This window comes from Helianthus annuus, chromosome 11 (assembly GCF_002127325.2).
Source record: "Helianthus annuus cultivar XRQ/B chromosome 11, HanXRQr2.0-SUNRISE, whole genome shotgun sequence".
NCBI classification, from domain to species: Eukaryota; Viridiplantae; Streptophyta; class Magnoliopsida; order Asterales; family Asteraceae; genus Helianthus; species Helianthus annuus.
The window spans coordinates 53801783-53818132 of NC_035443.2; the positions used below are offsets into that span (position 1 = coordinate 53801783).

Below are 16350 nucleotides of genomic sequence, written 5' to 3' on the forward strand. Positions count from 1 at the left end.
TTGCTGTGAGAATGTGAAGAATATGGAAAGAAAATGGCCGGGTTGTGTGTTTATATACCAATAGCCATTTGACCCGAATGTATGTATAAACGGATCCCTCGTGACCCATCATTAAAGGTTAATGAATTGGTGTGAGTTTTGGCGGAAAAATGAGGAATTGAGCCTCTAGATAGTAGACACGTGTCTTCTAATTATGTCTTTTATTAGGTTGTATAGTTTAAATATTTTTTTTTTATTTTTGTAAAAGTTATACTTAATTAAACAAAAGTTGATATATTTATTTAAAAAAAGTTGATTGATATTTAAAAAAAATTAGTGTTATTTTAGATGTTGATATGTCTTTCAATAAAAGCCAATCCGTTATTTTTGAAAATCAAATTAAACAATTATATTGCAGATATAATGACAATCAATTAGGGTTTGACATCCAACAAATTAGGGTTAATAAAACCTAAATTCAAAATTTGCTATAATTATATAAACATTTTAATCACACACCAACCCAAGAAATCCCATTCTTCCTTCTTCATCTCTCTCAAACACACACACACACACAAACACACACTAATCTCTCTGTCTCTCTCTCTCTACAAAGGCGCAAATCAAAGCAATTTCTAGGTGTTTTTCTCTCTCTACACACAATCACATACTATACATACACGCTCGTTGTATCGATACATCTTCGTATTACATAAAATCATATTGAAATTCATCCTTCTCGTTGTTATTATTGCATACACATGCGAATTTGAAATTGTAATCGTAATTGTAATCAATTGGTTAATTGCACTGACGGATTAACGAGAAGAGGCGGCGTGTTAGGGTTTTTTTACGTGTTTTCGGTTAATCTAGCGGTTAAGTGTTAATCAGTTGCTGATATTGAGAATTTGAAACCCTAGGGTTTCAATTTGTGTGTTAATTCGTCGGTTTTTGGTTGCCGGACAAACCCTAGGGGGTTCAATTTGTGTGTTTGGGGCCTAGGGTTTGGTTATTTGAAACTGGAGGCTTGAATTTAGTGTTATTGGTTGAAATTGGTGTTGATCTTTGTCATTCATTGGAGTTTGGGACTGAAATTATAGGATATAGAAAGTTTTGCAGTTTAGTTGATAGTTAGAAGGTAACATTGTTGGTTGGAATTAGCTGTCGATTATCGTGGTGATTCGTTAGCGAAGGGAACGGTAGATTGGTAGAGGTGTTTTGAGAGTTGTGATTCTAATAATGCAGTGGGTTTCTTATGATGTTCCATACTAATTATGGAAAAAAGTGAGCCAACATTTGTACCAGAATGGTTAAAGAATAGTGGAGGCTCGAGTGCAACGTCTCACCAACTCACATCATCTTCATCGCACCCTGGTAATTCTTGTATTCGTGTTAGCTTTTAAATTCTGTTTATGTGAATGCTCATTCTGATTGTTTTGTTGATGTAGATGAACAAGGTGTATCAAAATCGCTGAGAAACAATAAGTCATTGGATAAAGATTTAGGACACTCTTCTGTTTCAGATAGACCAAATTCTTCGTATTTTCGCCGTGCTTCTATTAGTAATGGTTCGGCTCATTTAAGATCTTACAGTAGTTTTAACCGAAATCATCGTGATAGGGATCGGGATCGGGATCGGGATCGGGATAAGGACATATTTGAGTTTAGAAATAAGGAAAGATCAGAAAATAGGCATCACGACTTTTCTGATCCTTTGGGTAACATTTTGCCGAGTAGATTTGGAAAAAACGGGTTAAGACGGTCACATTCAAGTTTATCTGGAAAACGCGGCGAGTCGTGGCCCACAAAGGTAGCAAGTGATTCGAATATAGTAAAAAAAAGTAGTCACAACAATGGTGGTTCTTTACTTTCTGGTAATGTGAAATCATCTTTTGAGAGGGATTTTCCGTCTCTTGGAGCAGATGAGAAACAAGTGGATAATGATGTTGGGAAAGTCTCGTCACCTGGATTGAGCTCAGTCATTCAGAGTCTCCCAGTAGGTAGTTCAGCTGTTATTGGTGGAGATGGGTGGACCTCCGCTCTGGCTGAGGTGCCTGTAATTGTTGGTAGCAATGGAAATGGCTCAGCGGTTGCACCACCAGTTCAGCCAGCTCCAGTATCTGCAACTACAGGCATGCCAGGTGGGCGAAACATGGCTGAAACTTTGGCTCATGGCCCTCCAAGAACTCAGACTCCTCCTCAGGTAGTGTTAATATTCTCTGTATCTATTTACATTGTGGGGGTGTTTGGATTTATTTTATAAAACTTATCATCTGTATATTGCCACTTTTCGTAGCATTGGTGTTAAGATATAGTGATACTGATTCCGACTATCTAGGGAATCAAATAGTCAGTTTTGGTACTTAGTTATACACATCCTGTAGCAAATCTGATTCTTTAAGAAATATTGACATTATTTTATTGTAATAAATGCTAATAAAAATATACATTAAGCCTGTACTCAATACATTAGTAACTTGTTAAATATATTTCTATATTTGAGAATAAACAAGTTGTCGTATTTTAAATTTGAATATTTCAACAATAACTAAGAATGTATGTTTTTTGTCGTTTTGCTCATTTATTTATTTATTTACTTGTTAATAATCAGAATTGCCAAACACTGAATGCTACCGAACAGGTATATAATTCATTGTGAGTTTCAAAACTCACATCCAAATTCCAAACACCCAGTATCGTATGTTAACGTATATTGACATTTAACTTTTATTCATTGTAGTCGACTGTCGGAACTCAAAGGCTTGAAGAGCTTGCTGTTAAGCAATCCAGGCAGTTGATTCCCATGACTCCTTCCATGCCTAAAACATTGGTAAGAGTTTTTTGTTCCCTCTCTTGTTTAGGGGTTCAATTGTTTGATAATTAACTACTGTTTCTATACACATTTGTAAAACTATTCACAAGAATTTTAAATGTGCAATGTTTATTCATTAACTTACCTTTTGAAGTTATACAATTCACTTAATGTATATACGGTTTTGTTTCAATTATACCTGTAGATTATGTTACTTATGACTTTAGATTCGTTGGTTGTATACTACTCAGCTTTCACCTTTAATCACTTTGTTCGAGTTTATGTTTGATTCAATTTCAATACTAGAAAAGTCGAAAACATGAAAAAAAGACTTAAATTGCACAATCTTTGTTTCTAATGATTTTTTTCTTTTGGATTTTTTAGGCCTTCAACTCTTCTGATAAACAGAAACTGAAAATCGGACAATCACAGTTTCAGAGTTCTCACCTTATCAGTAATCCAAACACTCCAAGATCTGCTACTGTGAAGCCTGATGTTTCAAAGGCATCTACAGTGGGAAAGCTTCTCATTCTCAAACCCTCTCGAGAAAGGAACGGTATAACACCTACTGCAAAGGACAGTTTGAGCCCAACAGGTGGTGGTAGCAAGTTGCCAAATAGCCCTCTTGCTGTACCCTCAGTTGTCGGAACCACTGCCCCGTTGAAAAAACCGGTCAACGGTCCAGTTGCTAATCTGGAGAAGAGACCCTCATTACAAGCTCAGAGCCGTAATAACTTCTTTAACCTTATGAGGAAGAAATCCATGACTAGTAGTAATCCTTCTTCTGTCGCCTCTGATACCAGTTCTTCTAGTGAACCCGTGGCTTCTGAGGGTGGGCCGGGCTCAACGGTTGTCCAGCAATCCAGTGAGAGTACGGTTGACGTGAGTTGCAATGGTGATACTTGTGGTGCGGTCATGGCATCTTTGGTTAATGGGAAGATCCGTAAGGGCCCTGATGTGATTCTTTATTCGGAGGAAGAAGAGGCCCGGTTTTTACGGTCAATGGGTTGGGAAGAAACCGCTGAGGAGGAAGAAGGCCTTACTGAAGAGGAGATTAGTTCTTTCTACCAAAACGTAAGTATATTAAACTAGGTTTTATAAATTTTTAAGAGTAAAATGCTATTTTTGTCCCTTAGGTTTGACCAGTTTTGCGACTTTCGTCTAAAGGTTTGTTTTTCCGCGTCTGGATACTTTAGTTAAAAGTACTAAAATACCCTTCACTCAACAGAGTAAACAAACGGAGTTAGTTGGGTGGGTGAAAATGGCAAGATTTCAAACCTTTTGGATTCAGATGCATAAAAACAAACCTTTGGACGAAAATGGCATTTTACTCAATTTTTAATATCCTAAGTTTTGCTGATAGTGGCCACAGTTAGAACCGTGGATACCATTAGTGTGGAGGGAAGGAGGAGTAGAGGTAGACCAAAAATGACTTGGGATGAGAGGATTAGACAGGATTTGATAGACTTGCACCTTTCTGAGGACATGGTCGAGGATATGAGTTCTTGGAGACGTAGAATTTAGGCTAACGACATTTAAGAGGATAGTTCGATTTGGTATTAGATGCTCGACTTAGGGGCTTGGTTTTTCATCTTTATATTGATAGCCTATATGTGTTATCGCATGCATTTGTGTTATATACTTTTTGTATGTTTATTTGACTCTTATATCTGGATTAGGTTTAGGACCCGGGGGGGGGGGGGTCTCACTGGAAGCGGCCTCTCTATCCCTTGGGATAGAGGTAAGGCTTGCCTACATCTCACCCTCCCTAGATCCTACCAATAGCTTGGCTATAGGTGGTATTATACTGGGTACGGTTGTTGTTGTAAGTTTTGCTGACATATCTTATGGACGTATGCGTGCTGACATGGTCGTTTTTGTTTGATATTATTTTTGCAGTACCTGACTTTAAAGCCGACTTCAAAAATATTGAAGGGGACACTTCCAAAGCAATTGATGCCGGTGGGGGAGATTTCTTCTAAGGATTCTTGAGGCTTACGTGGACATGAATTGAGATTTGAAATCCTTGTGGTGGAGGAGGATCAAGTACATAACATAAGGGGGGCTTGAATTTGCATTTTAAGGGTTTAGGGTTTTGTCATTGGGAATTGCTTTTGGTTGTGCAAAGAAATCTTGGATTTTGTTGGTAAATTTTTGTTTCTTTTGAAATACTTGAGAGGGGTAGAATTAGCTTATGATGATGGTTTATTGGTCATTTTTCATGAAAAGAAGCCAGAAATTTAGATTTTACAAGCTTCTTGTTCCTTTATTGGTTTATTTCTGCAGCAGCCATAACTCCTGCATCTTTTATGTCATTTTTTGGTTTTCTTTGAGATGTTATTTCTGCATAAAAGAATGTTATATAATTAATTAACTGCTGCCTGGATGACTTGGTATATATGAATTTTTCATATATAATTATGGGTTTTTTTCGAAGGCGTGGATCAATTGGCAAGTATATATACCTGTATTTCTGTCCATTTTTATCCGAAACCCAACCCGAATTCAAAGTCACCCTAACCCTGAACATTTATTGTCTATTTTTAAATATATGTTTTGATTTGAAGTCTTTAGTATTTGGAACATTAAGTAGTTTTGAACATTTTAAATTGTCAAATGATGTTGGAATTTTGATAATATTTTTTTGGTATCAATTTAAATTTTGAAGATATTTTGTTCAAAAACATTTATTTTTACATCTATACTTGAAAACCGAACAACCCGACCCGAACTAACCTGAATCTGATCAACACGAACTTTAAACGGGTCGTTATTAGGTCACTTTTTCGTAGCAAAAAACCCAAACAACCCAATCCAAAACCTGAAGAACATCCCTATATATTGGGAAACCCGGGATCAAGACCTGTTGTCTTTCCCAACAGGTTGTAACAAACCAGCTGGAAAATGTTGCTAATTAATTGATTAACTAAAACAAGAGGGTTGTATCCGCGCTTCGTAGCGGGGACAGGTTGATTTTTAACAAATTTTAAATGGAATCGTTGACATAACGGTAAAATAACGTTAATAAAAAAGAAGCTTAAAAGTATAATATTAATCAAAAGAAAAAAACACAAATAATAAAAGAAAACATGAAATAATATATACAATATCATCGACATAATCAAACAAAAACAAAAGCTACAAACAAAAAATGGCAAGTTAAAAAGTTATGTTGTGGCATGGTACTGCTTTTCTCCCGGCACTGAAAATATATTGAAACCAACTCGTAATGAAAAGAAAAGAACATAAAAAATGAATACCGATGCTGACTGTTCCTCAGGTGACAATATGTGCAATTTGGTTAACACTCAATAAATTACACACAAATTTTATTCTTAATAAAATATACATCTACACTTGGCGATGGGTACCTTAAGTTGTGGGGTGTGGCTTCGTGGAGCAGCTCGTGAAGCTAAGGTGGCTTTCTAGTCACTAGTGGAACACCTTGATCATGGTCGTGACATTTGTAGGGACCTCCACGAGCTCCCAACTATATGTTTATTTGATTTGAATTAATAGTTGGGGGAATGGTGAACACACCTCTGGATAGTGAGGGAGAGAGATAGTAAAAGAAAATGTTTACGTGCCGCTAAGGTAGAAAATGATAATGAATGTTCATTAACAAACTGTAGGATCGGGAGACGATCGAAACGAGTCTATCAGAAGAGTTCTCGGTCTAATCAGAGGCGGAATTCATTGATTAGACTTTGTAACAGCTTGATTCACTCTTAATTGTCTTGTTTTATTGATTTGACACGATTACAGAGCAAACGACACGTCGGCAGCACTTCGGTACCGGAATCACGAACCTTACAAATGAATCAGCAACAAGGGTATTTATAGGAGTGTGATTTCGCACGGAATAGACAGAAGTCATTTCGTGTGAAATAGCTGAATGCTATTTCGTATGAAATAGCTTGGTGTCATTTCGTGCGAAATGAACTTTCAACACTCAAACCCTATTTTCCTCGTACAACGTGCCCTGATCTAACATTTCTATTACAAGACTCGATACAAGACGAAGTCGACAGACATATGCACCAACAGACTCCCCCTGGATGTTGACGAAGTCTTCGGTGTCGAGTCTTCACAGTCTTCAGCCTTGATCAGTCTTCGGACTTCTTCCAAAGTATCTAATAGTTAAGCATCATTCAATCTCTTTCTCTTCTTCTCTCTTTCTCTTCCAATATCACAACCTGGCTTCCTATCATTCAAACTCCCCCTTGAATGATGATCTAACAATTTTAGGATCAGACATTGTCTCTAGCATCTTCAGACTCCCCCTTTGATAAGCTGGGATCGTAGTCTGGCTTTCACAGGTTCTAAAACCGTAACCCGGCTCATCCTCTGCTCAGGAATCATAACCTGGCTTTTTCATAACTTCATTCGTGCACATTCTCTACCAAGTAAATTTCACAAATTTAAGTTTTAACAAATTTAAACTTTGCTAACCACTTGTAGAACCAGATTCAAAACATCATCTTGTAACAATATGACATTTCACAAATTATCTCAACCTATTATCATCGTTTTTCATTTCGAACAATCTTTTTCCCAAACTTGTTCATCATGTTTAGCACTTGGAATTTTGAAAATCAGCTTTCCATCATCAGTTGTCAAAAATCTTTTTGTATTTTCAAAATTTATGCTAAAACACACTGAAAATCTTTTTGGATTTTGTTATGAATGAAATACAGTAAAGAAATATTTACAGACAATATTTTATGAGTTTGTGTAAGAGAATCATATCAGTTTATGAGACATATCACTAACACCGTTAAGCTTTAGACATTTTAAGTTCTAAACAATTCACATAGATTGTCAGTATATTGGTCCACTTAAATTTTCACACAAAGTTCAAACTGTTTCGAGATACGAAATTAATGTTTTAAGTACTTAAACTTATTCGAGTGTCCCACTCAGAATATACTCCCGTATCCAGATTTCTATATTCAGTCTTACAGGTGAGTGTACACTAATGATATCTGTAAATGGGTAAATGCGAGACCGTGAGAGCTCAGGTTAGAACTCCCGTTCAGACAAAGAGATGACGGCTCGTCTTTCGGTGTGTCCCGTTTGGGGATCTTTTCTTTAACAGCACATGATTAGCATTTTGCAATGTTTCATCATTTTTTATGCTGAGGGCTGGCTTTAAAATTAAAGCTTATGCAAAGTATTATACGAGGACTAAGCTATTGCTCCCGCAAAATCAGAAGTCTTGGTATAATCCCCCAGATATCACCACGCACAAAGACCTAGTATGTCAGAAATAGAAAATCTTTCAAACAAGATTTCAGGGGTTACCCATATATCCGAGAGATGTTCCCCACGAGATAAGTAAGTTATTCGAATTTAAGTTTATATCTCGAAAACAATCTACTAGATGTATAAAAACCTACTGACATATCCGCAATGTAATCGTTTATCACATTTGACTTTCCAAATCTTTAGCGTGCTGTGATAATCCAGTGATGTACTATCATTTCCTCTTTTTACAACAAAACTCAGTTTTTGAATTTTTTTTAATGTTTTCGGCTTTTTCTGATTTTATCATGTTTTTTGATTTTTCAAATTTTCCGAAATTTCCTAAATTTTTACTCCCCCTAAAATCAAAATATGTTTCAATTTTGATTTTTCAGGAAAATTTGAAAACAACTGCTTCGAATTGCTTCAATTCTGTAACACCCCGAAAATATAAAAACTTTATATTAGAATTATAAAGTTTAAATAAATGAGAATTTATCAATTAAAAATTTGTAACTTAGTTAACTAACAAGTCTAAAATTTAACTTACATTGTGGTTAAAACAACAAAAGTTATGTTGGATAAGTAGAGGGACTAATAATGTCAAAACTTGAATTTTATTTACTAAATTAGTAAAAACAAATCAAACCCCTCATTTGAGAGAGGCTGATCGACCAAGAACACCCCAGGGCGACACCCACACTTTTCAAACCCTAGTTCACAAGAAAAACTGTAAATTGAAGGCCTAAATCAAGCAATAATCGAAATCTGAACATGGAATCGTGATCACCTCGCCAAGGGGATCATAAGGTATGTTGAATTAGGTCATTTTCATTCGATTCAAAGTTCATGTATGTGATCAAAATCGAATGTAGAGCTTGATTATGTGTAGTAAACATGAAATTGGAAGTAATGTAAGGTTTAGGGACAAACCCTAGACGATTTCTTTTCAAATTCTTGCATGATAATTGTATAGATCAAAATCACCATAGTGGGTGATTAGTATGTTAGTAGAACTTGATGAACACTAGGATTAAAACTCTTGTTCTAGTGTAAACTGAAATTATGGGGAAAACTCTAAGTTGTTGATGTTAACATATAGACATGTAGTCAAATTGAAGTTAATTTGGGTGATAAACTCGAGTCATGAACTTGGTTTAGATCATGTAAAAATCTGACCCGTTAGGTGTTTGATAAAATGCCTAAAAGAGGGTTAAAATGTTAAAAGTTGGGCAAAACGCAGATTTGAATATGTTAAGAAATAATGCGTTAAAGCTTATGAAAGAGTTCTAATTTTTGTTATAAATTGAACTCTCTAGGCAAGGAATCCGGGACGTCAAGTGGACACGCCGGAAGTGATACCCGCGGAAAAGGTGTGCTTTAAAGGTACGTGGCTTAAGTCCCGTTAAATTATGTGTTAATGTTTAGTTTTGTTGTGAGAATGATGTTGTAGTGTAATGAATACGTTTGATGCGTCGTTAAAGCGGCGAAGCACACTCGACCATCAAACGGGTCAAAGTAAAAACTTGGAACTTAGTTTGGCTAGTCAATGAAGTGATGGTTTTCACTAAATAGCCAAACGGGTCAAAATGATGCTTTTAAAAGAATCACGAGAGTAGAGACTTGAAAGTCTCATACTTCGTTAAATAATGGATGGTACTATACTAATGGTTTGGTTATATAAATCTAAGTCCAAGAACCCGGGAACTTGGGTCGAATAATAGAAGTTGAATAAAAAGAGGTTGCTTGAAATGGAATACTTGAATTCCGATGAAACAAGTAACTAGTTCCAATAGAACGCGAAGCCATAGAATGGCACAAATGTACAAAATTTATGAGCCCGGGAATTTGGGTAATTATGTCCGAAAGGTTTTAAGAGTTGAAAAATGGTGCTATGTACTTACAACAATGGGTTTGATAATTGAAATAAGGAAATTGGGGACCGACTATCGATATCTCGGTTTCCGTAATGTGAAACTTACATGGATAGATCCGTAATTTTATTACGGATCCATAGGAAAAAGAATCGGTTAAAACGGACTAGTGAGTGAAAAGTTATGACCCTTTAAAGTTAGAATTTTTACAATTTTCGGAGCTGGGCTGAAATGCAGGTTTTAAACCTGCACCCGCTGGAAAACATGTTCCCCCGCGCCACACGGAGGAATACATGAATACCCCCGCGACACGCGGAAGCCGTCGCGAGTCGCGACGGATTTGATGTCTTCTGCCGCGACACGCGGGAGGATAAAAAATCAAAATTTTTATTTTCTTTTATTGATTTGATGTTGGAACATGTTTACTCGTAATATGTCAATGCCAAAACTAATGTTATTAGTGGTTTTGACTTTAGGTGACTATGGTGGGCTTCCGGATGGCGGTCAAGCAATGTAGAAGAACCGAACACGTATTTTGAAGCTTCCGCGTTATCTTAACTTTGTTTTAGACAATGATTTTGGTGTAAATGAATTGACAACCATGTCCTAAGGAATTTAAACTAGTCGGTGGTGACTAGTATAAGTTACTTTAAACTTTCGTTTTGTACTTACATGATCATGTTTGGTATTTTGAATTGAAAACCTTTTGTAAATTGGAAATTTTAGTATAAACTCATGAAATATATTAAGTAATCTCATTATTAAAAGTAAGGGTGTTACAAGTTGGTTATCAGAGCTTCAGGTTGTCAACAAAGTGTTCGGTTCAAGCTCGATCGACCGTCCGGTAAGAATTAACTTATTATGATAACAAATTATGTCTTATGTAAGAATGAGAAAGAAATTGAAGTGCATGGGAAGAGTGTGCTAACACACTCAAACCCGGGAAGTGCACCAAATTTGAACGGTCAAAGCAAGTTGAGAACTTGACTAAACGGAAACAAAAGGAAGCAATGTTATAAATGAAATGTTTAACGTTTAAATGTAAACATTTCAGTTTTAAAGATGACGGATAAAGGAAATGACGAAGCGGTGCCAAGAGTCACCGAGCAAATGAGAGAAGTGGTTGCTGAAGAGGTAGGAAAAGCAATCGAGAACAGTTTATCGGGTTTCATCGATAAAATCCAAAACACGGTGTTATCAGTGGTAGATGAAAGAATTAAGAAATTGGAGGATAATGCCAATTTAGCTAAGGAGAAGTTGGGAGAGCGTAAGGGTTGCTCGTACAAGGAATTTATGGCATGTAAACCGCCACTCTACTACGGAGAAGTGGATCCGATAGTGTGCCAAAGATGGTTGAGTGATATTGAAGGGGTGTTTGTGAGAACCCACTGTGATACAAGTGACTTCGTAGCTTATGGCACGGGTCAGCTGAGAGGTCAAGCAAAAGACTGGTGGGATAACAAGAAAAAGGAAATTGGTAGCGAAGAGGCGAAGGCGATGACATGGGACGAGTTTAAGGTACCATTCCTTAAACATCACAGTCCCAAAGCCGTTATCAATCGGATCAAAGAAGAATTTATCCAGCTTAGACAGAAGGGCGAATCTATTGACAAGATCACGGGAACCTTTCTCGACAAACTAAGGTTTTGTGATGAATTGGTGACAACCGAAGAGCAAAAGGTGTATTACTATTATAATATGCTAAGTGCGGAGTATCGGGAGTTCATGACTCCCTCAAAATACGAAACCCTCACCGAAATCATCAACGCCGCTCGAGAAAGAGAAATAGAGTTAAAGAAACAAATTGAAAGGGGTGAAAGAAGGGCACAAGAGGTTAATCCAAGCCCTACGAAAAAGGCACGCACGACAGACTCATCGAAGAAGCAAGAAGGAAAGAGCGGTATGCCAAATTGTAAAGTGTGTGGAAAAGGGCACAAGGGTGAGTGTCGGTTTAAGGACAAGCCGTGTCCTATTTGTGGGAAGACAGGGCACACGGCTGTGTTGTGCCCGGGGAAAGTATCGGTGTGCTGCAAATGTTATCAGCCGGGTCACAAGAAATCTGAGTGCCCGGAGTTGGTCGGAAAGAAGGATGACAAGAGTGCGCACACTGAGGCACCAAAAGAAAAAGCAAGATCTTTCCAGTTAACAGCAGTGGAGGCGAAAACGGAGCCCGATGTGGTCTCAAGTATATTTGCCATAAATTCAATTCCTGCACATGTGTTATTTGATACGGGTGCGAATAAATCCTTTATTTCACATGGACTTATTCGACATCCTTCTTTTGTACTAACGAAATTACCTATGCCATTAGAGGTAGAAATAGGTGATAACAAAAACTTCCTTGTGTGTGATATATGTCGAGATTGCAAGATAAGTATAGATGATGAGGAATATCCAATAGATTTAATTCCTATGTCCATGGGAGAATTCCAAGTAGTGGTCGGGATGGATTGGCTATCCCGACATCATGCGAAAGTCATGTGTTTCCGCAAGGAGATAAAATTAACATCTCCAAGTGGGAAATCGGTTATCATACGTGGCGAGAAAGAGGGTAAACCTGTTATGTGCTCAATGATGAAAGCTTATAAGCTCATGAGGCACGGTTGTAGGGCATTCATGATATACGCAAACGAACCAGACAAGGAATCACTAAGGATTGAAGACGTACCGGTGGTACGTGAATATGCCGACGTGTTTCCGGAAGACCTACCGGGAATACTGCAAGAACGGGAGGTAGAGTTCGGAATCGAATTGATTCCGGGCGCGAAACCCGTGGCCAAGGCACCGTACCGGCTCGCACCCTCAGAGTTGCAAGAATTAATGTCTCAAATTCAAGATCTCCTCGACAAAGGGTTTATTCGCCCGAGTGTGTCTCCGTGGGGCGCACCAGTGTTGTTTGTGAAGAAAAAGGATGGAAGTATGCGTATGTGTATCGATTACCGGGAGTTGAACAAACTCACGGTGAAAAATCGATATCCCCTCCCAAGGATTGACGACTTATTTGACCAATTGCAAGGCGCAAGTTGGTTCTCCAAGATCGACCTTAGATCGGGGTATCATCAGTTGAGAGTCAGGGAGGAAGATATACCGAAGACGGCTTTCCGTACGCGGTACGGACACTACGAATTCCTTGTGATGTCCTTGGGTTAACAAATGCGCCCACAGCCTTCATGGATCTCATGAACCGGGTTTGCAAGTCTGTGCTAGATAAGTCGGTGATAGTATTTATCGACGACATTCTAATATACTCAAAGGATGAAGCGGAACATGCAAGACATTTGCGTGACGTATTGGAGACACTTAGAAAAGAAAAATTGTACGCAAAGTTCTCGAAATGTGCCTTTTGGTTACGAGAGGTGCAATTTTTCGGGCACGTCATTAATGCAAACGGGGTGTTAGTAGACCCGTCGAAAATAGAAGCTGTGGCGAGATGGAGTCCACCGAAGAATCCTTCGGAAATCAGAAGCTTTTTGGGGCTTGCGGGTTATTACCGGAGATTCATACAAGATTTCTCCAAAATTCCTATGCCATTAACCAAACTAACCCGCAAGGAAGAAAAGTTTATTTGGGGCGAGGACCAAGAAAGGGCATTTCAAACACTTAAGGAAAAACTGACTCAAGCACCGGTATTGTCATTACCGGATGGAACGGGTGATATGGTAATTTACTCGGATGCCTCGCAATCGGGGCTCGGCTGTGTTTTGATGCAACGAGGCAAGGTTATAGCCTATGCCTCAAGACAGCTGAAGACTCATGAAAAGAGATATCCTACGCATGACCTTGAGCTAGCGGCAGTGGTGTTTGCCTTGAAAATATGGAGGCATTATTTGTATGGGGTGAAGTGCACTATCTTTACCGACCACAAAAGCTTAAAGTATTTCTTCGATCAGAAGGAATTAAATATGAGGCAGAGGCGGTGGTTAGAGACTGTCAAGGACTTCGATTGTGATATACATTACCACCCCGGAAAGGCTAATGTGGTGGCGGACGCGTTGAGTCGAAAGGCAGATTATGCGCCTATTCGAGTCCGATCGATGCAACTAATTGTGACATCGGGATTGCTTGACCAAATCCGAAAATCTCAAATCGAAGCAATAAAGGAGGAGAATGTGAAAAAGGAAAGAATAGTAGGGCAACTAAAAGACTTGGAGGATGGTAACCAAGGATTGAAAACTCGATTTGGGAGAATTTGGGTCCCGAATACATGTGAAGTCAAGGCACTTCTACTTGACGAGGCCCATAAATCTCGTTATTCGATACATCCGGGGGCGACCAAGATGTATAACGATTTGAAGCAAAATTATTGGTGGCCTGGGATGAAGAGAGATATTGTAAAATATGTAGAGAAGTGTTTGACTTGTTTACAAGTCAAAGCAGAGCATCAGAAACCATACGGTAAGTTGCAACCTTTAGACATTCTAGTTTGGAAGTGGGAACAAATTACAATGGACTTGTTGACCAAACTACCCAAAACCAGCCGTGGTTTTGATGCTATATGGGTAATCGTGGATAGATTAACAAAGAGTGCTCACTTCCTTCCGATCCGTGAGACTTATACGTCTGAAAAGATGTCCAAAGTGTACACAAATGAAATCGTGGCGCGTCACGGGGTACCGATATCCATTGTTTCCGACAGAGATACTCGGTTTATTTCGGATTTTTGGCGTGGTTTCCAAGAGCAAATGGGAACCAAACTGTTCATTAGCACTGCTTACCATCCCCAAACGGATGGGCAAAGTGAGAGAACAATACAAACGTTGGAAGATATGTTGCGTGCTTGCATTATCGACTTTGGGGGCAGTTGGGATGTCCATCTACACTTGGTCGAATTCTCATATAACAACACCTATCATGCGAGTATTAAAATGGCCCCATACGAGATGTTATATGGTAGAAAGTGCCGAACCCCAGTTTGTTGGGGAGAAGTTGGTCCGCGAGGGCTAGCTCAGACTGATATAATCCGAGCTACGAATTGTAAAATCGACTTGATCCGCACTCACTTAAAAGCAGCTCAGGATCGACAAAAATCGTATGCGGATAAACGTACGAGGCCAATAGAATTTCAAGTGGGTGATAAGGTAATGTTGAAAGTATCGCCGTGGAAAGGGATAATTCGGTTCAGAAAAAGAGGAAAATTGAGCCCAAGATTTATTGGGCCATTTGAAATCGTGGAAAGGGTTGGTAAGGTAGCATACCGTCTCAAGCTGCCTGAGGAGTTGAGTGGAATACATAGCACATTCCACGTGTCACATCTTCGAAAATGTTTAGCGGACGAAACTACTCGTATCCACTATGATGATATCGAGGTGGATAACAGTCTTAACTATGTGGTGAAGCCAATTGCAATTCTAGATCGTAAAGTGAAGAGTTTGAGAAACAAAAAGATTAACCAAGTGAAGGTTAAGTGGGAACACAGGAAGGGTGCGAATACTACATGGGAATCCGAAGAAGAAACGCAACGGCTCTACCCTTCATTATTTGGTACGTAATCCGGTTTCGGGGACGAAACCCTTTTAAGGGGGGTGGACTTGTAACACCCCGAAAATATAAAAACTTTATATTAGAATTATAAAGTTTAAATAAATGAGAATTTATCAATTAGAAATTTGTAACTTAGTTAACTAACAAGTCTAAAATTTAACTTACATTGTGGTTAAAACAACAAAAGTTATGTTGGATAAGTAGAGGGACTAATAATGTCAAAACTTGAATTTTATTTACTAAATTAGTAAAAACAAATCAAACCCCTCATTTGAGAGAGGCTGATCGACCAAGAACATCCCAGGGCGACACCCACACTTTTCAAACCCTAGTTCACAAGAAAAACTGTAAATTGAAGGCCTAAATCAAGCAATAATCGAAATCTGAACATGGAATCGTGATCACCTCGTCAAGGGGATCATAAGGTATGTTGAATTAGGTCATTTTCATTCGATTCAAAGTTCATGTATGTGATCAAAATCGAATGTAGAGCTTGATTATGTGTAGTAAACATGAAATTGGAAGTAATGTAAGGTTTAGGGACAAACCCTAGACGATTTCTTTTCAAATTCTTGCATGATAATTGTATAGATCAAAATCACCATAGTGGGTGATTAGTATGTTAGTAGAACTTGATGAACACTAGGATTAAAACTCTTTTTCTAGTGTAAGCTGAAATTATGGGGAAAACTCTAAGTTGTTGATGTTAACATATAGACATGTAGTCAAATTGAAGTTAATTTGGGTGATAAACTCGAGTCATGAACTTGGTTTAGATCATGTAAAAATCTGACCCGTTAGGTGTTTGATAAAATGCCTAAAAGAGGGTTAAAATGTTAAAAGTTGGGCAAAACGCAGATTTGAATATGTTAAGAAATAATGCGTTAAAGCTTATGAAAGAGTTCTAATTTTTGTTATAAATTGAACTCTCTAGGCAAGGAATCCGGGACGTCAAGTGGA

General features: G+C 38.2%; 1 protein-coding gene and 1 long non-coding RNA gene across 2 annotated transcripts; both read left to right on the forward strand.

The window, feature by feature from the left end:
- Nucleotides 1-511: 511 nt before the first annotated feature.
- LOC110890315 lies at nucleotides 512-5066 on the forward strand. Its single transcript, XM_022137908.2, has 5 exons — nucleotides 512-1353; nucleotides 1428-2182; nucleotides 2720-2809; nucleotides 3176-3865; nucleotides 4691-5066. The coding sequence occupies exons 1-5, from the start codon at nucleotides 1254-1256 to the stop codon at nucleotides 4781-4783; spliced, it is 1728 nt and encodes a 575-aa protein (XP_021993600.1). The 5' UTR covers nucleotides 512-1253; the 3' UTR covers nucleotides 4784-5066.
- A 4286-nt stretch (nucleotides 5067-9352) lies between these two features.
- On the forward strand, nucleotides 9353-10563 carry LOC110892039. Its single transcript, XR_002565785.2, has 2 exons — nucleotides 9353-9421; nucleotides 10386-10563. It is a non-coding gene; the product is annotated as an uncharacterized LOC110892039 (long non-coding RNA).
- Nucleotides 10564-16350: the final 5787 nt, after the last annotated feature.